The 24,736-nt window shown below is 43.4% G+C and overlaps 1 protein-coding gene across 6 annotated transcripts in view; it reads left to right on the top strand.

Moving 5' to 3' along the window:
• The window catches only part of DAB1 (DAB adaptor protein 1), a 591,361-nt gene that overhangs the window by 442,220 nt on the left and 124,405 nt on the right, over positions 1–24,736 (top strand). For all 6 annotated transcript variants that reach the window (XM_044238331.1, XM_044238332.1, XM_044238333.1 and 3 more), the window contains exons 3-4: positions 3,743–3,882; positions 12,454–12,552. In XM_044238331.1, coding sequence (XP_044094266.1) covers positions 3,743–3,882; positions 12,454–12,552 — 239 coding nt within the window. The remainder of the gene's footprint in view (positions 1–3,742; positions 3,883–12,453; positions 12,553–24,736) is intronic.

Genomic DNA, 24,736 nt, shown 5'->3' with positions numbered 1-24,736 from the left:
GAAAACGCAAAACAAAACTCCAATATTGCTAAACACTCCTAAGGCCGGCTAAAGCAAAAAAGACAAACAGAAGTATTTGTCTAAAGATGAACAGAAATATTGGCAAGAAAATATGGTAGAGAAGCTGAAATCCTCATACTTTGCAGGCAGGATTATAAACCGGTTACAGTCACTTTGGAAAAACACTAATAGTTTCTCAGAAATTTAAACATAGAGTTACCATATGACCCAGGATTATACCTAGGAGAGAAGGGGTACTCGGGGAGAAATGGTGTGATACTAAGAATCGGCAAATCCATAGACGGCAAATGGACTAGTACTTGCCTAGGCTGGTTTCGGGGAGATGGGGAGCGACTGCTGATGGGTGCAGAGCTTATTTTGGGAGTGAAGGTAATGTTATGCAGTTAGCTGGTGATAATGGCTGTACAGCTCTATGAATGTACTAAAATTATATTCCTCAGAAGAGGGAATTGAATGGTATGGGAATTATATCTCCGTAAAGCTGTTAAAAATTTCAGTTCTGCTGTTGATGTTGGTCACTGACATCATCTCCCATAAAACAGGGCAGGTGACAGTCTAACTTAAAGAGCCGCGGGGAGGACTCCCTTGCACAGGAGATCTTGGCACAGTGATTGGTAGAGTGAATGGTCGCGAACTGAGAGTGACAGTGTTGGCGATTTTCCTAAAGCACGCGTCCCTTCTTCTGTCCATCCTGAAGCGTAGTGTCAGTGGGGCTTTCAGCAAAAAAGGCCGGGGATTCACGATGACTTGGGACACATGAAGACTGACCCTTATCCTACTCCCCTCACATCATATGTGTCTCTGATGAAACAGCCTTATGGCTCCTATGTCTGTTATTTATTTCTTTACTAATATAACGGAGACCTTGCTCAAGATGTGCTCATGAAAAATTACCCTTTTAATGGTGGAGCATTTAATGAGAAACCAGATTATCTACTGCGTAAGTGCCCTTCATACAAATTAGCTTGGCCCTGGGTCCTAATCTAAATGGGGCTCCCTACTTTCCTCTAAATGGCCTAATATTTTCTTATTAATCTCTGCCCTCGTTCACCTGGGCTGGCTCTGCCTCCTTATGAAGTGTCCTCCTTGACAGAGCTCTGTGCCTTGACAAATGTTTCTTAAGGCTGTCTTTGTGTCTGACCCATGGACATTTTCTGGGACATGATGTGGAGGCTGGAAGCTGTTTGTTGCATTTTCAAGTTGTCTCCAGTGGAGTTTTAATGCTGCCAGTGTATTAGGTATCGACAGATCTGGGCCAGGTGAGTGTTGGTACCATATAAAGATGAGGAAGTCAGGGAGAGCGAGAAGCAATTCATCCTGGTGGTTAAGAGCAAAAGCTTGAAAACATAGGACACCTGCAAACCAGAAGTCTGGGCTTTGGCTCAGAGAGCTCTGGGTTCAGGTCACACTCAGCAGTTTTGGACAAGTTACTTGGCCTCTCAGATGTTCAGTTTAGATCCTCATTTATAAAACCGTGAATGACCACACATATGTCTAGGGTTATTTCTGGGGCTATACAAGTTGGTATGGACAATGTGCTTTAAACAGACCCTAATAAATGCTTCCTGTATAGAGCTTGGAGAAGCCCCACACAGTGAAAGGGATATGATTATGACTGAAATACTGTCCTGTGTTGAAGAGGCAGAGACGGTATCTGGAACCCATATCCTTCCCAAGAGCCAGAGCCAGCCCTAGGCCGCCCCCACCCAACTTTGCATGATCATGCAGAGATCGGTGACCTGTAGGACCACAGCTGTGGTGATGAGCTAGATGTCTCTACAGGGTGTATCATGGCAAGTGTCTTCTTTGTTCTGTGCTTTAGTCTCTGACATCCGCCCTCACAGAATCCTGAGGCTGAATTTTTACATTGATTATAGGTTCTGACTTATCATCCCTGTGTTATATCTGCTTTGTGGGATATGATTCAAAGGCTTGAATATACCAGGAGTTAGTAAGGGTACAGTGGGATAAAGCACCAGCTGGAAATTAAGAGTCCGACTCTGCAGACGTTTCTCCTTTGTGCCCTCCCTCCCTCAGCATCGTATCTTCTATGTGCTTCTTTACTGGGCTGGTAATAGTGGTGACAGCTGCCATTTTCTAGAACTTAACCATGTGAATCTCTGCTTCGCACATACTCTCTCCTTTAAGTTACTATTCACCATAAATCTGAACATAGATATTGTATCCATATTTGACAGACGAGGAAACTGAGGCTCAGTAGACAGTTTAGTTGGTTTTCAAGTGAGAAAGCCATGACTCGAAATGAGGATGTCCACCAAAGCTGCCGCCTTCTTACACAACTAGCGTAGCGCGTTGTGCTTTTTAATTTCTGGTCGCCAAAATCTCGAGCTTGTAGGGGCACAGACTTTGTCTCCTACGTCTGTTGCAGTGAATTATAGCATCTGGCACAGAGCAGACCTTCAGTGAGGGACGACTGAATAAATAAGTGAACTGCAGGTTAATGTTTTTTCAGTTGAAAAGCATTATGGAGTGTTAACTATTGCTGCTGTTTTTCCTCTGTTTTCAGCTCCAATAAATCTCAGCCACATTATAGAAAGACCTTAGTTTGCACATCATGTAGGTAAAGGGAAGTAGACTGAGTTCTCTCTCATGCACTGAGCTCATTCTGCCCCATGATGGCAGGCTTGATGGAGGAGGTGTTGGAAGTTCAAGTTTGTGATGTTCTGGGATGTGAGCATCAGAAGACAAGAGTGCCCCAGGTTTTAGGGACCATGGTTGCAAAGTTTATGAAAGTTTGATGATATTAGAAATTTTAATTCCTGTGCATTCTTCTTTTTTTCTGACTGGGTGAACTTGGGGCAAGCTCCTTGAGTTCTGTGACGTTCGTACTCTTTGTCAGAAAATGGATATGGTTGAGGTTTTACGAAGAGTGGGGATCAAGTTTACAAAACATCTCCCAAGAAACACTCAGCTCACAGAAACTTTACTGTCCTTATTTTATGTGGATGTATTTGAATGTCTGGTTGACACATCCTAGCAAATTATTATGTTAATAATTACCGAGAAAGGCTATTGCAGGGTATGGGCTCACCATACCAAGTAGCCTCTTTCTACACACACACACGAGTTAGCGGAAGAGATATCGTAAAACCATTTTTTGATAATTGTCCCTGGGTCATTATTTGATACAAAGCAATTACTCTAGAGTCTCACTATAAAACAGCCCGTGGAACTGGGTGTAAGAAGGTCTTGGACCCTGGCCAAAGTCATATGAAACGCTGGAAATGCCAAAGAGGCTTGGTGCTAATTCTACTCTAACAAGAATGTCAGACCTGAACTCTTAGTAGGTGGTGATTATTTGTTGAATACCTGGTGTGTATCAAGCTCTCTTTTGGGAGCTTAACATATGTTGTCTGATTTAATTATCTTAATGCCCCGTTGGGATTGGTTATTTTTAACTCGTTTTTTTGTTTGCTTTATTTTTTGCTTTTTTTTGCCTGAGAAAACAGAGGATCTGAGAAAACTAATTTTCCTTTGGATTTTAAAGGGTAGAATCAGAATTTTTAAATTTAATTTTTTAAAAATTTTTAAATTTAAATTTAAGTTTAAATTTAAAAGGATAGAATCAGCCTTCTTTCCTACTCCACCCAGTGGTTTGACTTTCTTAGAAACCAGAGAAGGAAACTCAGTACTGGAGATATTTAAATACAATGGGACCTGCATACCTACATACCTGAATCCTGCTTTTCTCTGTTTTTAGGTCAGGATCGCAGTGAAGCCACTTTGATTAAGAGATTTAAAGGTGAAGGGGTCCGGTACAAGGCCAAGCTGATCGGGATTGATGAGGTTTCTGCGGCTCGGGGAGACAAGTTATGTCAAGATTCCATGATGAAACTCAAGGTGCCGTGCAAGCATTTTACTTTTATTATGGGGGAAGGGAGTGATTATGATCATTATGGTAAAACTTTTTACTTATTCATTTATTAGTAAATTACATGGTTCACTGATGAATCACTGCATGTATTCATTGAGAAGAGATTTCAAGCGTTATGGAAATGTTTATTGAGCACCTACTATGTGGAGATATTTTGCGGGGCCCAGTTTTGTAACTTCTGAGCATATCACCTTTTACTCAATGTTCTCTTCATTGCGCAATACCTACAAAAAGAAAAGTAAAACTGTTAAATGTTATAGTCCCTCAGATTTTATGAATCTTCAGCCCTCTGTTATTTTTGAGTACATTTTAAATATTTTACAATATGAGAAATATGGTAAAAGATGCTGTGTTAAGATAAAAGCTAATTTTATTCATTCTTATCATTCTTATTAATGTTTCCAAACACGATGTAAAAGAAAAATATTTTTTAAAGTAATATGTATGAGATTTTGGGATTTGGACATATCACAGAGAGGTTTCTGAAAATAAATGCTATAAAGAAGGCCTTTTTATTGAGAAATTGAAGAAAGGAATTGGAAAAAAAATTAATATACACAATAAAATTATGTTATTAAATGGCCTTTTAAAACATATAAAAAAGAGCTATCGTTTGTTCCCACATTTTTTTTAAAAGATTTTATTTATTTATTTGACAGAGAGAGGTCACAAGTAGGCAGAGAGGCAGGCAGAGAGAGAGGGGGAAACAGGCTCCCCGCTGAGCAGAGAGCCCAATGTGGGGCTTGATCCCAGGACCCTGAGACCATGGCCTGAGCTGAAGGCAGAGGCTTAACCTACTGAGCCACCCAGGTGTCCCATTGTTCCCACAATCTGGTCTTCATTTAGGCTTCATTTCTTTATTTTAAAAAAGCGATTTAAAATATTGAAAAACAAATGAGTGAGCAGGAAGTCTATACAAAATACCTTATGCATTTAATACATATAATATAAGTATCTTCCCAATTATAGAATTCACAAAGTGTTCTTTGTAAAATATTTTGAAAATACAGAAAAATATAAGGAGAAAAATGAAAATCACCCATGATACACAAAGATCGGTGTCAACAATTTTATGCATAACTTACAATCTGTCTTTGTATTTTTAGGTATAGGATATGAATTATAAACACATGTAATATAATTGGAATTACTATTTATATAGTCTTATATCCTTTTTTTTTCTCACCTAATATTATGTTATGAGAATTTTTTTTCATATCTTCAGATAGTCCCTCAGGATACAACTTGATCAGTGTATTTTTTTTTTTTAAGTGTAAGAAAGGAGGAACAAAAGGAAAAAAATATATATGTATATATATGCAAGGCTGGCCAAGTGCTTCCAGCTACAAATCGGGACAGTATCTGTAAAACACTCTCTATGTTACCTTTTCTTTCCTATTTGCTTAATAAATCAGAGCTCTTATTTTTATTTATGTTATCCAAATTGTCTCAGCAGTTTAACATGGATATCAGATGCTAAGTGTCCTTGTAGTATGACTGTAGGAATCATCATTTTTAAAAAATCTTAATTTTCTTTCTTTTTTTAATTTTTAAAAGATTTTATTTATTTATTTGAGAGAGAGAGAGAGAGAGAGAGTGAGTGAGTATGGTTGGGGGGAGAGGGAGAGAGTATCTGAAGTAGAGTCTATGCTGAGCACAAAGCCCAAAGCAGGGCTTGATCCCATGACCGCAAGATCGTGACCTGAGTGGAAACCAGAAATCAGCCACTTCACTGACTAAGACACCAAGGCACCCAAAAATATTAATCTTCAAAACAGTGACCCATTATTTTTTTAGCTCTTATATAACCAAGCTTTGTTTTAATAGTTATGTATCTATTATAAGGTATTCTAGAAAAAGGTTTTAAAGATACCCATATCATGATTTCACAGATTATCGCCTTGTAAAAGGTTAATGTTTTTCCTTCCTTCCTTCCTTCCTTCCTTCCTCTCTTTCTTTCTTTCTTTTTCTCTCTTTCTTTCTAATTAAGCAATGTTATGAGATTTTAGAGCACCCTAATAATGAGCTCTCTTCTGCTAAGCTCCAGTCTGATTGATAAGTAGATAACAAAGTCTGAGAGGAGGAATTCTAAAGTCCAGCCTTATGACTGATAAATGCTGGGAAGAAGGACATTACTAGGATACATGCCACAATGGGCATCCTGGAAAGAGACGGCCTGCCGCCCTTGGTTCATGGAACAGTTGGATAACTGCATCCCTTCCTGTTCCCGCCAGCCCCCGTCCAGCCCCTGAGCAGGACCTGTGATCCATGCATGAGGTCAGACCAGAGGGCAGCCTCTCTAGCAGTGGGCACGTTGCAGAGAGAACCCAAAACACACTGAGCCCGGAGTCCTCAGCCTCCCTCCAGACTCCCATCAGATAGAGCCACACCTTCTCGCCCAAGGAGACACCACTCAGGGATAGGGATGAAGGCCAGGATCTTCATTTTTGCTGAAGGTCCCTTACTGAGCATGAGGCCAGGCAAATAGAGATTTGCTGCCGACAAATACTTATTAAAGGACATCAAGAAAAATCTACCAACAGCCTGGCTCTCACCCAGAGCCACAAGTAGGTCTACTGAGGAGCTGATGCTTCTTCTCCCGGCCTCCTGGTAGAGAGCCACTCACCAGGCACATGTCCCAGAGCACCCGTCGGCCAGCTCCATTCATAGAAGCACTGCGGTCTGAGGGGCTTGGAGCAGGAGTCTCCCTGTGCTCACTGAAGCTTCTCCGTCTGCCTTCACGGTGACTCAAGCTAGTGGGTCCAGGCCTGGTGATGACTGCTGACTTGGAGAATGTGCGTGTGTTACCTGCCGTGAGGTGCCCCATCTGTCACCCCTCAGATCTGTGAGGTCCCCAAAGCCCTGAGAATTTGTCCCGCCATGACACACTCCTGTCAGATGCACGGAGCTCATGGAGGGGTTCTTGGTTCCCAGACAGTTGTGTTTCATTATTTGCAAATCGCAGAGAAGAATGTTGACATTTCAGCTCCCAGTGGTTTCTCTCTTTAGGAAACAGAAACATAAATGATCGATTCTCCATTTGGCCACCTGCCCAGAAAAGAAAGAGACAGAGAAGTACAAAATGCCTGTTAAACCTTGCAAAAGGGTGCACTTGTTCACATTAGGCCATAGGAGAAATAAAAAGAAAATCTGCTTTCCTTTGCTAGACTCTTTGAGGCTGGTACCTTTTCCTGTTTTAGAGAATTTTCTTCTGGATTGTAAAGATTTAAGAGGGGAAATCATATTCCAAGTATGAGTGGGCTGTTGCCTGTCCTCCAGCAAAACACCATTATCGTTGTATTTTAATTTAGAGTCAACATAAGCATCTTCCCATCTATCATCTCTTTTGATCTTCTGAATTAGATATTAGCCTCTCTGTTTTATAAATAAGACATCTGAGGTTCATAGAAGTTAAGGGATTTGCCCTGGAACCTTCATTTAACCTGTGTTAAGCCCAAAATTTCAAACCTCAGTCTCCGGATGTCCAGTGTCTGATAAGACATAGTTTAATGCTTAATTATCTTCTTTTTTGTATCTCTGTTTAATTTATCTTGGTTGCCCAATGAGATTTTAAGCCCTTACTGGTAAGTTACTGCCCAGTACCCACACATCATTGACTTACAAAGTAGTCAGCTTTCAGAGTCCTTGGGCAAAAGGGTGGTGGTTGAAACTCCAGGAGGGGATGGGCTCTCCCAGAGATGATGCCTGGAGGGCTAATTTCAGAGCTCTAAATATGTCAGCTGGGGTCCTCTAAGAAGCAGAGCCTACCCTGGCTAAGTGAGATGAGGACACTTTAATGAAAGAGCCCCTTAGAAAGGGTAGGTAAAGGGTGCCTGGGTGGCTCAGTGGGTTAAAGCCTCTGCCTTTGGCTCAGGTCACGATCCTAGAGTCCTGGGATCGAGCTCCACATTGGGCTCTCTGTTCGGGAGGGAGCCTGCTTCCCTTCCTCTCTCTCTCTCTGCCTGCCTCTCTGCCTACTTGTGATCTCTGTCAAATTAAAAAAAAAAAAAAAAAAGAAAGAAAGAAAGAAAGAAAGAAAGAAAGAAAAAAAAAAAAGAAAAGAAAGGGTAGGTAAGGTTAAGTAAGGGAACTAGGGATGGTGATGCTCTCAGGAACCTGCAACAGTAGAAAGCAGCCACCACCCTGGGAGGAAATATATTTAATGAAACCCAAAGAGAGCAGGATTGAGGAGGAAGCCTACTCCCTCATCAAGTGAAAATATAGGCACTGCCAGAGCTGTAGGACAAGGAAGGAAAGGATGTGTTCAGAATACCCTGAGCTCTCTCCTCAACCACCCTCTGGTCTCCCGCCCGGGCGTCTTGCCCTGGTGGAACCCAACTGGAATCCAGAGGGCAGGAAGCCCGGAGGACCAGGGATTGAAGTCCACAGGGGCCAGGCTCTGGGCACAAAGCAGAGGAGAAGAGAATACTTAAATTCTTTTTTTTTAACTGGGAAAAGTGAAATTTGGGATTAGTTTTTTTTCCAAGTCTTCTATAGCTAATAATAGGGATGGCTGGAATTAGAGACCAGTTTTTTGTTGTTGGTTTTATTTATTTTTTTTTAATCATAGAATGTTCTGGAATAGCACTGCAGGTTTTCAGCCATCCATGCCCGAAACCTGTTGTGTTTTCCTACCAGCTTTTCAGGATCCACTGAGATCACAGCCATCCCACTATGTGCGTGCACTGTGCCGGGTAGGGTTTCTCAGAGCCCTCTCCTGTGCTTCCCCTTATCTCATCCTCAGGGGACCCGTAGCTGGACAGGGCAGCCTGTTAATCCTGCCTGATGCATCTGACCCTTTGTATGTCAATTCCTTCCTGGGGATATTTGTGTCCATCATTTCACAAGCGTCTGGCACATGGCATTGCTTCATAGTATGAATGTTAGTACCTATAATAACGATAACTGTTATTCACCCAGCTCTCCCGACATGCGACACACTGTGCTAAGTGCTGTATGCGTGTAACTGTTTTCAATATCTGAACACCCATATGAGGTAGGAAATGTGATTATTTTCATTTAAACTTCCCCTTCACTGTGGAGTCTAGGAGCCGATGGTTCCACCTGGCTGTTTTTAGAACATTTTTGACGTATCTATAGTATATTGCGTAGTCATTTCTTTCTTTCTTTCTTTCTTTTTAATCTATATTTCTCCCAAAAAAAGCTCTTAAGCAAGGTTATAATAGAAGGAAGCCCAACATAGGAATCTGAAAGATTCCCGTTTGACTTTTCTCTCCACCTTATTAGTTCCTCGAGGTTTCAGGAGGTCACTTCAGCCCCTGGCCTTATGTTTCCTTATATGTAAACTATGGGAGATGATTTCTTACTTTCTAGGATTAGGGCATGGGCTACGTTATATGACAGGGAAGAGAACCTATAGCACATAAGAGTAGGTCCCCAAGAAAATGCTTGACTGTATTTTCCAGATTTCCAGCAGTGACTTAGGTGACTAATGTGAGGCACAGAGACCGGAAAGGCACCTACTGCCACATCTTCTGACCACCCCCTCCCCCCCACCACCCCCCTGCCCAGTCCGAGCTGTCTCCTGGACCTCTGCTGGTTCTGCATCCCGGCAGTGAATAATCTTGTGGGGAGATGAGACCGTGAGGCATGCCGTCTGCTGGCAAACTTGCATGGCCTTAGCGTAATTTTTCAGAGCTTGACTCGAGGTCCTGTCTCGCAGGAGAAACATGCTTGATAAAATTAGAGTTTTATTTCCCCAAAGACAGCCCTGCACGGATAGTCCTTCCCGCTTTCATTTGTCATGGAAAGCCACCCGCAGCAGCCCCAAGCAGGAATGCTCCTGGAACACATGTGTGGGCTCTTTCCATTCCGCCCATCCCCTCTTGTGTACAGCTGCATTTTGCTGTTAGAGGCGGCAGTGATTCAGGGAGCAGAGGACTGTGAGGACCGTTTCCAGGATAGAGACGTTGGTGCAGTTCTCCTTGAGTGGAGGTGCCGCCCTCTGCCCACCAAGGACTGTGATGTTCTCTCCTAAGAGGAGTTAAACAAGAAGGAAGGACTCCCCGTTCCTTTGACCCAGTCCCTCCAGCCCTTCCCTTTATGACGGAGATAATTCTCGTTCCCTTTCTGTGCTACGTCTGGAGATCGGAAGTTGGAGGTCCAGCTACAGATAGGTAGCCGCATCAGGTGTTTGATTCCAAATCCAGCTAAGAACCCAGAATTCAAGGTGAAGATTCCCAGGGTTCAAAGTCCGGCCGGCCCACTCCCTGAGGCAGGGAGAGTCACTTGCAGCTTGAGGCTGCGCTCCATTCTCAATACTGGGCACGTAGGATGGATAAAACAGAGTTCCTGGCACAAATGAGCTTTCGTTCTACTGGGCAAAGGCAGACGGTCACCAGATGAACCAATAAGTATGTCAGATGGCAGTAAGGACCGGGAGGAAAAGGGAACCAAGGAGGTGCAAAGTGGGTGGGGTTCGGAGACCATGTCCCCAAAAAGATGGCTCTAGAAATAAGAATTACAGAATTTTGCAGCCCTGGGGCTGTAAAAACCTACTTTGGCCATTCTCCTCATGTTCCTTAGAATCTCCCCTCAGTGAATTCACAGAAAAGTAAGCTGCACATTGAGGACTCTAGAAACCTCTGGTTAAGCAGGACCGTTACAGAGACAGAGGACTTAGCTTTGGGGGATGAGTCACTCTCTTCAACTTTTGAGAGGACAGGCAGTGCCAGAGGGTTTTCTGGTCACTGAGCCGCGGTCCTGAGGGACCGAAAGAGCAACACTGGGGAGGGTTACCTGGAGAGGTTTTTGGCTTGCTGGAAAGAAGCCACCATGGGAAGGATTAGGTGCCCCCTGCAGCAAAAGTCTGGAGAGCTGAGTTGCAGGCTTAGCTCTCCGCCAGCCCCCTATGCCGCCTCAGCACAGCTGACCCCCGCCTCATAGACATCATTTTCCTCACTTGTCAGCAGGAAATGTGGAAGACTTTTTTAGCTCTGACATTCTGTATGTCTGCAAGGATGTAACTGGCACTCATGAATGAATGGGTGACTCGGGAGGGAGTGGATTTCCTGCTAGTAGGTCCCCAGACAGGAACCTGAGCACAGAGTTTTAGGGACAGTCATTCATTTACTAGAAGAGGTTAACTTTTGTGACATCCCTGTAGTGTTGCAGGCACCGTACTGGGTACTTGATATAAATTTTCATTTAATTCTCTCCCCATGCAAAGATAGTGTTTCCACTTGAGGAAGTGGCAGTGAGAATTAAGTCATTTGCCCAAGATCACGGAGAGCCAGGAGCATAAACCAGCTGTCTGGATTGCACAGAGCATTGCTGGTACCCACAGTGAGGATAACCAAACAGCCTCAGAGGGGGTGCCCCGTCCCTGTGCCTGCTGGTCATCCCTGTTCTGAATACCACTGCTTCTCTGACACTGGGGTCGTGAACAACCTCTTCTGACATGAGCACAGATGACTTTTATCTCCCAGAAACATGACGTCATGCTGATTTTCAACTTTTCTACTCCTAGAAGCCCAGAATTATAACTGCTGATAATTGGACTTGATCTTGCACTCAGGGCAGTCTGATAGCGATGATGGGGTTAGAAGCTCCAAAAACACTTAATGCAGATCTCTTTGTCCTCACCCTCTGAGTAACACCCTCATAGGAAGCCCGTGCTTCCCTGTCACTGGCCACCACAAAAGCTAGTTTAAAAAGCAAGTGTCTTTGCCCTTAACTTACATCCTATCAACTGTGGGAGGTCTCTGGATAGCACATTCATCCTGCAAGAATGACAAAGTGCCTCTTCCCTCCGGGACTGTCCTGAGCACCCGGGATTGAGCAGTGAGCAGAGCGACACCCCTGCCGATTGTGATGTTTGCCTTCTAACTGACTCGGATACGTAGCTTTGGTTTATAAAAAGTTTGGAAAAGCGGGGAGACCGGGGCATTGATCAATGGGGTGTGTTTGCTAGGTACCTTCCTACTGAAAAGGATAAAAGAAAACAGAAAACTTGTGTGGGTAAAAAACTGCAAACCATAAGCATGTAACTCTGGTGATCATATTTTTTCCAGACAAAAGGAGACATGCAATCTGGCCGTGGTTTTTATTTTCTTTCTACTCTCTAAAATTGATTATGGTGAAAACTGTCTCCAGAAGTAAAGATAAAATCACATTTAGGAATATATTCTGTGACTCCTCTTTATTTAGTAGGTTGAAACCATATACAGTATGAAGGCCAGCAACATATTATTAATAAGAGGATCCTATTGTATTTATCTTAGGGTCTTGGATTCTGAGCCAATATCTAGGCATAAAGGAGGCGTTCTGCAAATCTGAGGTAGTCATGTGAATCAGTATCCAGGTGTCTGTTGATACAGTGTTAGCTATAATGTTAGGGTACCCGTTACCCTAAAATATCAAGAAGGGGCCAGCACGCCGCGGAGGGAGGCATAGAAAGGGCGAGTGAGAGAGCGAGTGGTGGGTGGTATTGGTGGGAGGTATCTGACCACCACCGGGACTGGAGGGAATCTTCACATGTACACTCTCAAGTAAACACCGTGTCCTTCTTCCAACAGGGCGTTGTTGCTGGCGCGCGTTCCAAAGGAGAACACAAACAGAAAATCTTTTTAACCATCTCCTTTGGAGGTATCAAAATCTTTGACGAGAAGACAGGGGTAAGTAAAAGAAGCACACGGCATGATGAAATTGAATCCATTGACAGATGTGCCCTTAAAAGCCTGTCCTCTCTGGGCAGGAATATCAAACACGCATAAAAACACATAAAGCGACTGACAAACTTGATCAACTGTGATCGTCCATCAAAGGGAGGCTCTTCCCTGACTTGGCCACAGTGTTTCTGACGGTGTGATTGTGACGAAAGTGTCACACAGGCCGGGAATCTAGCAAGAGACTGATGAGCTTTGAAGCGTGGTGGGTGATGTGACAGCTGAAGTTAAATTTCTTGGTGTGTTGGCAACTTTAGCGACATGCCTCCTAGAGGGAGACGCATGAATGTCTTTCGACTTGGTCAGAGCCTCTAGAGTCTCCTGAGTTTAGCCTGTGCCACCTTGCAATTGCTCTCATCGCAGAGAATGGAGTTTTCCATCTTGGGAAAATCTGTCACCGCATGACCAGGAAATGTCAGGGCTGATGTGTTTGTTGAACCTGCCAAGGAAGTGGTTTGTGTTTTTATCAACACCCCCCCAGCAGCAATTAGCTCGCCCGCTCATCCCCAGGGCTGCCTGACATTGGTGGTGTCCTGTTCACTGACGATAAGGGAAAAACAGAAAAATGTTCTGCGCTCTGTTTGGTCCAGAGAGCAGGAGTCAGATGGACGTGGTTTGTTCCTTTTATTCCTTCCGTGTTTTACAGCTTATAAAATACTTTACATATATCACCTCCGTTGTACTTCCCAAGTTAATTTTCAAATGCTGTAGGCACCTCCAGACTCAACCAGCAAAGTTACTCAACCTTAGTCGTTTTGCATTATATTTTCTCCCCTTTATTCTGACTCCTATTGGGATCCCATATGGGTAGGAGGATGACAATTTCATGGTAAAAATGGGTTTTGAAGAGACGATATTTTTGAATAATTAGTAATAGGATAGATATTTGTCTGCCCAGATTCATAGCAGCATTATTCACAGCGACCAAAAGGTAGAAACCATCATTGGATGAGTGGATACAGAAAATGCGGTGCCTGCCTCCCATGGAATATGAGTCCACAGAAAAAGGAAGAAAGTTCTGACCCATGCTATTACACGAAGGAAACTTGAAGACAGGCAAAGTGAAACAAGCCAGTTATAAAAAGGCAAATTCTGTAGGATTCCACTTCTGTGACGTATCTAGAGACATGAAATTCAGAGAGACAAAAGTGGAACAGCTGGGGTGAAGGCCTGCGGCAGGGGATGGAGGGGCATGTGATGAAGAGTGAGTGTTTAGTGAGTATAGAGTTACCATTTGGGAAGAAGAAAATGGCGCTTGTGATGGATTGGAGGAGGCTCGCTGTATAACGCTGTCCATGCACTTTATATCCCTGAACTCTTTGCCGAGAAATACTTAGAATGGTAAATTTTTAGTTATGTGAAGTTTACCACTATAAAAAAGCTCGTGGTGATAACTCCCCTGCATGGGGTACCTACTGTGTACTAACATACATATCAGTCATGTTACGTACATGATTCAGTTTCGCCCTCACAGCAGTCTTATGGGAAAAACAATAACAACAATTAATTCATCAAGCACATAATATGTGCCAGGCATTATTGGGAACCCTTTGTAAATACCAATTCTGTTAACCCTCACGACAGCCCTGTGAGGTAGATTGCAGTACCCTCTCAAGTTTATAGCTGGAGATACTGAGGAGAGAAACAAAGTCATAATTTATTGAAGGTTAGTGGTGGTTGGAGACAGGATTAGAATCCAGGTTAGTCTGACGCGTGAATCTTCTCACTCAGCCTTGATGCCTGTTATCGCTCAGGATAAGTGACCTTGCCAAGGTTATTGAGCAAATAGGAAGCAAAACTGGGATTTGGCCTCCCATTAGCCCAAAATATTGTCAGGGCAGTTGAGCTCTCTCTGGTCAAGAGAGATGGGCCTACCTGGGGATGCTTTGGGAGAAGGGAGTTTAGAATGAGGGCACTAGCACTGGGAATAAAGGAGCTTGAACAGCACAAGAAATGAGAACCTAATGAAAGCCTCCCCTGCCTTAATAAAAGGACCGTTTCTGAAACCGGGAAAGTTTTTCCTTCTCTTGGGGAGACTACAATGTGGAGACCTGTGTTCGGTCTTGAACCTCACACTTGAGAAAGGACACAGGCAAATCAGAGTGTCCTGATGCGGGGGTCCAAGACCACTGGAGGACTAGAAACTATGTTGAACCCAGACTTCTTAGCACAGGTGTAACCTCCTGAGCTGCACACAGGAGGCAGAGAGGTGTGGGCTTGTAGAAACGAGTAGGATGTCATTGGTTCTCTTAACATCTTAACTGGAGGGAGACCAGTAATGTGGATCGAGCCTAAGTGAGAGATTTATATGCCTAAATCTATGTCATCGTCTCTCTGGTCTACCTGCTACCATGACAGCTGACATAACCGAAGGAGTAGGAGTGAGGTGGGGTATCAGATACTTTATCTTGTCCAGGAGCCATGTTTTGGGGCACTGCTGTTGCATTATGTAACCCACTGTCAGATAAGCTATGCCTAGGGGATCGTTAAAATCCCCATCACCGAATTATAACTCATGAGGGGAGGTGGTTTATATTAACTGAGATCTAAATCCTCAGTCAAGGGTAGCTAACCTGGCCCCAAAGAACGATACACCAAACTCTCTCATGCTGTTTTTGATTCTTCAGCTGGACACAAAAGGGAACAACAGTAAAATCATTATTTTTGCTGAAAGCATTTGACTTTGGGGCGGGGAAAGAGTCTGATCCCTGGTGGAGAATCAGGGAGAAGGCAGAGTTAGAGGTTTTCTGTTTGGCTTACTTCACTCTAGTTCTGTTTGATTCACATTGGGCCCTGGTAGCCTCCGGCTTCTGCAACCTGAGCTTGTTAATATGTCTTGACACAAGTCTAGGGAAAGCTAGTAGAAGGGGTTGAATGTGTAAAAGCATGAAGCAGAGACAGCAGAAGGCACGACACCCCCTATTAATAGCGTTCATCTCTCCCAAGAGTTGTGTGGTAGCAGAAGGAGCTGACTTGTTCTCTGTGACCCAACAGACAGAACCAAGATCAGGTCATACAAGTTTCTTTGAAGCAGTATGGGTTTATGAGGAGGAGGAATTTTCTACCAGTTGGTTGGACCACCTTCTGTGCTAGTGAGTTCCCCATCACTTAGGAGTGTCCAAGCCACAATCACATGATGGAAAAATTCTGGAAGGGAGTCAAGTAGAGGAGGAAGTATTGAGCAAAGTCACATCGAAGTTGAATCCTGAGACTAGATTTAAAAATCTGTTTCTTCCTTAAAGTCATCCCTGTTGATGTGATTTATCTTCAGATAGATGGGGGTTTTTTAACCTCCGTTGGAGTTTATGAGCAGCAACAGTTTACTAAACCTTTGTTGTCGCCCAGCAGGGGACCAGCTGAATTGTGCAGGATAAGAGTTTAAGTGAAGTATTTTGTCCTACATATCAAGGAAATGGAAAGCTGGGGTTTTGTCATTCGGAATGACAAATTTTAGTTGTTTATCATATCTCAAGTACTCTGAAGCTTGACTGTGTTTTTTTTTCAAACCAAAAAAAGAAACATTTGCAGAACGTGACAATAGCTAGAATTTTAAAATCCAAAAGCTGTCAAAAATGTTTTGATCCCAATTAAAGAGACCCTTTGCAGCAATTTACACCTTGTCTGGAATTTCAAAGGGTTCTTGATCCCAATCCTTACATGAGCAAATTCTGTTTTATTATTAGCATATTGCAGGGAATAAATCAATATTGAAAAGCTGTTCATATTTTCAGATAGCTAGATATTGATAATGTGTCAGAGGGATCAGTGTGAATGCAGAAAATGTCATATATAAACTTATTGTTACTGGTAATAGTAGGAGCTGTAGCAAATCAGGAGTGGATGTGATTTCATATCAATGTCACTTGGGCCTCAAATCAGATAGGAGTGAAGTCATCTTCCTTGTGCGGATAAAGAAACTGAGATTTTGGGAGCATCTTTCTCTAACTTGGCTGTGGACTCAGAACAAACCTTCAATTTCAAATCTTCTGTCTTTCCGGGGAAACTCATTGACTTCTCTCTTGATGTGCAGTTTTATTCCATAGAATTGCTATAGATTTTTGCCTTTAAAAATATCATAAATATTGCAGGACCCTAACAATAAGTCTGTTTCTCAAGACAGAGGGCAGTAGTCTGCATCTTTTCAAGATGATGTAATATCTTGTTGCCATAATCACATGTAAATACTGCTTGTTCATTTGGTTTCGCCAGCCCTGATGTGGTATTGCTCTATGTACCCTCTGAAGTACGTTACAGTTCTGGGAAGTAGGTGCTATTGTTACCATCATTTCACAGCTGAAAAAACTGAAATGCAAATTAAGTCCCATAGTAAATTAAGAAGCCAGAGCTGAGCGTCAACCCTAGGCAGTCTGGTCCAGAAGCCCTGATGCGTCAGATAACACTCCTAAAACATACCTGCTTTAGTCTGTTTGGATGCTCTAATAAAAATACCATAGAGGATTCAGCTTATAAATAACAAACACTTCTTTCCAACAGTTCTGGAGCTGGGGAGTCAAATACCGTGGCCCCAGCAAATTTGTTGTCTGGAGAGGAGAGCCTACTTCCTTAGAGTCGGTGCCTTCTTGCTGCATGTCCTCACATGGTGGAAGGGGTCAGGATGCTTTCTAGAACCTCTATTATCCCGACACTAATCCCATTCAAAAAGGGCTCCATTCTTGGGACCTCATTACCTCCCCAAGGCCCCACCTCCTAATACCATCCCCTTGAGGGCTAGAATTTCAACATGTGAATTTGGAGGGGCGGGGAGACAAACATTCAGACCTTAGGAATGCCAAATTTTATAAATGATGTGCTTTTATATATACTAGAGCAGACTCAGTATTCTCTCTGTTTTATTGTCACCATTACTCATTTTCCTGACCTTTCCTGAGGGAAGGTTCAAGGAGTAGAGTCAGCACTGGAACTATCTTGCAGATGGAATCTGGCCATGTAATCAGTATGTGGTTGGGCAAGAACAGATCGGATGCCCCTTCTGTGCCACGTGATGCCCCGTTTCCCTGGGGATTCAAAGAGGAATGAGACGTGGTCCTTGCCCCTGAGCTGTTCACAGTCTGGTTTCACCAGGCTCACAAAACAGACTGACAGTGGCTAAGATCCAGGTGTGAATGGAGTTGTCAGGACTCAGGGGATCAAGACCAAGCTTTGCCTAGTATATTCAGGAATTTTCCACAGAAAAGGGCACACTGACATGGCAGTGGAGGAGTGAGCTAAAGAGGAAAAGATAAGCGAGTCAGGGAAGAAAAAACACTATTTCCAAATGCACGGAGGTTTTAAAGAGAAAGATTTGTATGTTCATTCTTCTCTGGAGAAAGTATTTCTTGAGCACTTCTGTAAACATGCCGATGAGCAAGGCTGTATCTTTTTGTTTGTCACTGTTATCTATCTAGTTAGCACAATGACTTCCACATAGTAGGTGCTCAGTCACACTGCACAAAAAAATAAATTGACCTAGTGATTAAGAATCAGCAAATGTACGCAGAATTACTAGGGCATAGCAGGGGAGAGGTGCAGAGCGACCCCAGGATTGAACGTTCTCTCTCATCATAGAGGGCTAATGATGTTTTAAATGCAATGGTTGCTCGTAAATTTCAGGGCTAATTTAATAATGTTCTTTTCAGTGAAAACCAGATGTCCCTTTTCTTGTATCCCATCAAAAACAGGACTGTGCTTCCTTCAGTTTGAACTGGATATTTTGAGTGAGGCTTGAGGAGAGCAGTTCAGGAAGAGGAAGGAAAGTGGGCCTGGGGAGGGGAGATAGGGAAGAAGAGGAAGGGGCTGTAGAGCAGAGTGGTAGGACCTGGGAGTCTCTGGGGCATCCCCGTCAGGCTGGGAACCACTGAAACACGACACACAGTTCTCCCAAGACTACTTACGAACTAAGCAGGACAGTGTGGTTTCCAGCATGTTCTTGTGTGTCCTGTCTCACAGGCCACCCAGCAGTTCTGGAGGGTTTTACTGTTGTCTTTTACAGATGAGTCTATTAAAGCTACAGGGGGCATGAGTGGCTTGCCCAAGGCTATTATGTGTAGGAATGGAATTCAAGCTCACATTTTGTAGCGCCCAAGCTTGATTCTCTACTTCATTGGTTCTTTCCTTGTGCTGGATGTTTTGGAACTTTATATCGACAATATATGGTTACAGCTTTTGGGAAAGGGTCCTAATGCACCTATTCATTTATTAGGGACCAAGGATGCTAGACATGCTAAGGAGTATAGAGTGTTTCCTGTGCTATACAACTTTCACATGTCTCACTAGACATTCGTGTAGATTAACAAACCTCTTTATAATGAACTGAATCTAAAACCTAACTCTGCATACAAGCAAAGTATATCCATAATACTGAATTTTCAAGAAATTCAACTGAACTACAAGAGGGGAGTACTTGGTTTTGTCAGACCCCCAATAAAAGCTGTTCACCATTTTGGAAATCCATACCACGTGATACTCTTCAGGTTTGAGTTACCAACATGGTGCTGGTTTGCCAGTTTCATGGTACCTGTCATGTTCGGTGTAACTTGACTCATTTGACCCTTCTTAAAAATGTAAGATGATGCGGGAAAGAGCATCCGCAGTATTGAACTGAACACTTCTTAAACCCAAATTTATTCATTATAAGAAAATGTAAACATGTAACAGTGTCCTTATGTTCTTCTGTTGTAGTCATAACTAAGCGTCTATATGTAGACATTCACATTTTTTTTTTGTCCAAAATCATCTGTTATTTCTTTTTGTTACAATTAGGACATTTTGATGTGCTAGAACTTTATGTTTGTGGGTAGATTATATGATCATTTGCAGGCAATAAGGGAGGACTTACAAAATATTTGCTATAAAAAGAAGGTGTTTGACTAGAAAAGATTAAGAATACCTGTTTAGATCAGGCCACAATTTTCATTAGTTCATTCATTCATTCATTCATTCACTCATTCATTCATTCTACAAGTGCTTTTTAAGTGAAAGGGGCATTCTAGTTGGTGGATAGGGATGAATCATCCTGAAACCATTCCTTTGTTGAACTTCTGGTGTTGGAGGTAAGACATATATAAATAACTAAAAACTCAAGGCAAGAATAATTAATAAAGTAAGAGAAAGGTGAAAATTATGACAGTTTAAAAAATTATTTCTTCTATCTGAAAAAATATGGAATGATTTAGGAAGAAAGATCTAAACCTTGAAAAATGGACAAGATGTGAAGTTGGGGGTATTGGAAGACCAGTGTCCAGGCAAAGGGAATTATTGGGAGTGTTTACTAAGCCTGTATAGTGGGAAAGTCATGAAGGAAGGCAGGCATGGGAAAAAGTGAGATGTCTATTATTCTGGATCTGAGGATGGGTAATAGCTATCAGTGTGAGAGAAAACAGAGAAGATAGGCAGGGGCCAGATCATAAAGCCCAGAATGTCAGACCGAAGGGTTTTGGTTGAGCCATGCCCATTATAGCTCAGATACTATTCAATGTGCAGAGAAGTAGTTACAGTGACTATAAGGCTTCCCTTAGTTCTTAAGATGCCTTTGTGCAAATCAGGAGCAGGTCTTTTTCTTTAAGAGTCATTGCCTTTTGTTGGGGAATTGTTGTGATACATTTTTGATGACTATTGTGTGTCTCATTCCCATGGAAGCTGTGCAGTGTATACCCTGCCCAACTGTATGTGGCAGACATGCGGGTATCATCAATGGATGAGCAGAAGGCTGGAGCTACCATATCATGTCATTTGCCGTGCAAACCACACACTGCCCAGCTTAATGATTTTTCTCAAGGCAGCCCCTCCACCCTGAATGTCCTTTGCCCTGTTTTACACAGTAAATACCTCATTTTTTAAGGTCTTGTAATGTCCACAGTAATACCAATAGTTAAATTAATTAAGACCTTTCTAGGGCAAAGTGCTTCCTTCGACCAAGTGCTTTACGCATTTCTTCCTGCCTACAGGATTCATGTCGAGTCTTTCAAAATCCACAGCCCACACTCCTCGCCAGTCTGGTACAGGCACCAGAGAGTGGATGGAGTGGAAGGAACATGGACTCAAGATCCAGACTATCATGGATTTACTCTTGATTAGTTGCATAATTGTAAAATAATTTTTCTTAAAGACCTTGTGCCTCCTTTACTTATCTTTAAGATGGAATAATGAAAGTACCTATGTCTTAGGGATGGGGCAAGATTAAATGAGGATTTAATCCCTTAAGACTTAGAATAGTGGTTGGTATGTACAAAGCTTTAGATGTCAAATGATTTTATATCATTACCTATATTGTCCCTCTTTGGTACAGACCTTCTTAAGTCCTCTTAGCAGAATGAAGAAATCTTTTTGTAATGTTCCTGCAGCATCCTCTGCTCTCTCTGTGGACCGACACACTCCATGAGGTGCCCTGACTCCCCCATTGCTGTATCTTCAGGGTCTCTCATAGGCCCTGGCATGCGGCAGAAATGCTAGTTGGACACTGAAGGAAGGAGGGAAGGCAATCAGGGAGCAGTAGAACAAAAGAGAAGGAAGAAAGTTACAAGAAAATACTGAATAAGTCAATTTATAATGAAATGCTGATCATCTGGGCCAGACCTTAAAGCCAAAAATGCTCATTTTGCCGTGCAGGCATTGTTCCGGGAAAGAACAATGGACATGGTTCAGAGTTAACCTAGCTCTGGGATGTCCTGGGTGGACGGTGCCTTGTGCAGTGACTAACCTACTCATTTGCAAATGAGGAAACCTAGAACCTAAAAAGAAGTGATGGCTGACTCCTCTCCCCCTCCTCCACTCCCTGCAAATCACAAGTGAGGGGCCCAGGATCGAACACCCCTCGGGGCTGCCCAAGTCACTCTCTGATGCTCACAAAACAGGAAATAGGCAGCTTCTTCTTCCATCCCTGGGCTTCCTTATCTTGCCTTTCTCTTCTTCTACAGTCTGTTCCCTCTCTGCTGTCTCCACTCTCTCCTTGCCTCCCAGGCTCCCTGGCGCCTGACAGCAGCCCCAGATCCATTTTAATATCAAAGAGGCTGAACATCTAAGGGGGAAAAATTGGGTCTCTGTATGTTTAGTGTCTTGTTGGATGATACTGGATTTTAATTTATCACAATAAAGAATCAATTTATATAGCTCAAAACCAACATATTTTTAGAAATTGGTACTATGAGGAAGCTGCCTTGGGAAGATCATTTTGACAGGGTGTAATTCACGATGGGGGGGTGGGGAGGGTTGCGGGAAGGATGTCCCTATTACCCTGGAAAGTGAAACCGTGAATGTTTTCAACCAGATCTGGTAAATCAGAAATGTAATATCTTTCCCTTAATGAATCATTTTTATCAATTTTGGTCTTTCAGGAGGTAAAGAGGTCATGTTTTCTTTGCTAGCTGCTTTGACATGCTGGGTCTCATTTCTTTCCATCCCCTAAGGACTCAACCAAGGAAGTATTATTATTCCCATTAAACAGATGAGAAAGCTGAGACCCCGAGAGGTGAAGGGACTTGCCCAAGGCCAAATATCCAACCAGTTACCCAGCTGGGAACTGCCCCCCAGCATGCACAGTGGCCAGGCCCATGTTCTTTCTGGTTCCTGGTGGTAGCATCTCTCTCTTTCAAGGGTCACGTGGCCAGTCTTTGCTCTCCAGCAGGGAAGTCAGACTGTGTTTAGGGATGTCATCACGCAGACCTGCCCTGTGATGGAATGTTTATCAGCTACACTTTGGACTTCTGAAGGGGTTCATGAGCCAATGGTCTCAAAGCCGCAGAGCCTAAATAAGCTGGGTGACCTTGGGCGTGGCTCATCTGCTCGCTCCCTGGGACTCCATCTCCTCAGCTGATGGTCATTCCCCAGATTTTTTTATTATAGGTCCAGAGAGCAAACATGGTGTGCCAGCGTGGGCTCTGGCAACGATTTCATTTTGCCATTGAACCGTGAGGACCACCTCACACAACATGCAAGCGAAGGCATTTGGCTGAGTTCCCATAAAACTTTGTCAAAATATGTATCTAGTTCATGAGCTGGACTTCACTGGCTCCGTCGTGAAAGAATATTAAGGAGTCTTTTCACTTTCTCATTCTGTGCTCTGATGAGCCCGTGGGAGAGCAGGCTGAGCCCAAGCTGAAGATCTCAGGTTCTTCCTCTCTCTGCCCTCTGTTCCCTGTCCATTGGGATGGATGCAGAAGTGGGTTTTTGCTTTGTTTTTGATAAACTTCGAAGCTAAATATTCAGCTCTAAAGAATTGTATTACTTATTTCTGCCATTTGTTGAGGACGAATTGCCAGACACTGCACAAAGTGCTTCCCATAGATTTTTCTTATTGGATTCTCGCATCTGTTAGTTACAGATTATTATCCTCACTTCCCAGAGGAGGTGACTAGGATTCAGGGATCTTGGGTCACTTCACCAGGACTACTCTTAAATTTCCATCCATTTCTTCATTCAACCAATATTCATTGAGTACCTACTGTGTGCCCAGGAGTAGTCCCAGGGGTGTGCATACTAGGGTGAATGGAAGGAAGGTCCCTGCCTTGTAGAGTTTACCTTCTAATGTGGGAAGACGGAGAGAAAAACAACAGACACACATAAATCTCTGTTAGAGAGTAGTCAGTGCTATGGAAAAGGAAAAAGAAAAACAAGGTCAGGGCATTTCTCCACTGTACTTTCTTTGTCCTTGCAAAAGGGCCTGTGACATATGTGCATTCTAAATCACAAATATTAACATGCTCTGGGAGCTTCCCGTAGTTTTAAGGGTCAGCTGAGTAATGGAGAAAGACACTTCTAGAAATTCTCATGCAAATCCAGAGGCCTTTAGACTTGATAAATCAGAGCTGTCCGTTTGGGTGTTTCCGCTTTTATTTAGAAGGCGGCTGGCTTTCCGTGGGGTCTGCTGTTGGTAGTTTTTCTTTCTCATGCATTGCTTTTAAATTTTAATTTAAAACACATTTCCGTGACTCTGCCGTGGTTATTTAATGGTCACTTCTGTCTTTATGAAGACGCTTCTTACCAAAGCCGTTTGTATCGAAATGATGATAGTGAAAGCAGGCACAGCGCTGATAGGATGGTTCTTCGTGCTTCTCTGGAGCCCTTCTCAGTGGCGGCCTGAGAGTCGGGCATAGTCAAGGAATGTGTGTCCTAGAAAGTCAGAGAGACTGGGTCAAGGTGAGAGTGCAGTCTGACCTCCCTGTCTCGGGTGGGAGGAGACAGATGTGTTGGGGAGAACGTGTGGGCGAGATGACCAGTGGCGCGGAAGGAGCTCAGGCTCTGCTGGGAGGGCCTGGATGCGAACCCTCACTCAGAGAAGAGCAGGTTGAATTGTAGCCCTGGAAACCAGAGCCACCACAATGGAGACCCATAGAAGGCTAACGCTGTTGTTCCTGATGTTGTACGTGCTTCAGAGACGTCTCATTCCATACTTTCGTGAAGCAGTGACTCTCTTCGTAGCTCGGTGTTCTCTTTGGAGTTGGAGAGCCATTGTCAGCTGGCCAGTCTTGATAGCCAGCCCATAAGAGAGAGGTGTTACCTCTTGTTTGTGGGACGCCTGGGTCGCTCAGTGGGTTAAGCCTCTGCCTTCGGCTCAGGTCATGATCTCAGGGTCCTGGGATCGAGCCTCGCATTGGGCTCTCTGCTCAGCAGGGAGCCTGCTTCCACCTCTTGTTTGTGAAATGTGAAAAGGTTTAGAAAGGTAGTAGATAGATAGTAAAAGGCACCCCGCACGACACGTTATGTCATTCCATCCCGGGCTGTTGGCCAAACTAAGCAAAGTGGTGTGGGAGTGTGGACGGTCTCCCATGGATGGCTAGCTGGCACCTTGAACAAAATGCTTCAATGTTCAGTGATACCCTGGTTTATTTCTCATCGTTCGTGCTGTAGTTACTGAGTGGGTGAGTATGTGTGTGTGGCATTAATGAGGTGCCTTATTATACATTATTATATCTTCCAGTCCCTGTTTTCTCGCACCTTTCCCCACTTTTCCATGGAGCAGGAGCGGTCATGCCAAGCTGGGGAGGCATTTGCAATCCCTGATTACTTGCAGATGTGGAAAGTGGGAAGAATGAGAATTTTAAATGAAACAAAAACGCGACTGAGTCATTTGAAGGCAGGGCCCATGATTTGGCCACTCTTGTATCTCTGGCCTCATGGCACAGGTAAGCTCCCAGCAGAT

Source organism: Neovison vison, chromosome 2, assembly GCF_020171115.1.
Source record: "Neovison vison isolate M4711 chromosome 2, ASM_NN_V1, whole genome shotgun sequence".
Taxonomy (NCBI): Eukaryota; Metazoa; Chordata; class Mammalia; order Carnivora; family Mustelidae; genus Neogale; species Neogale vison.
This window is presented reverse-complemented; position numbering and strand designations above follow the sequence as displayed.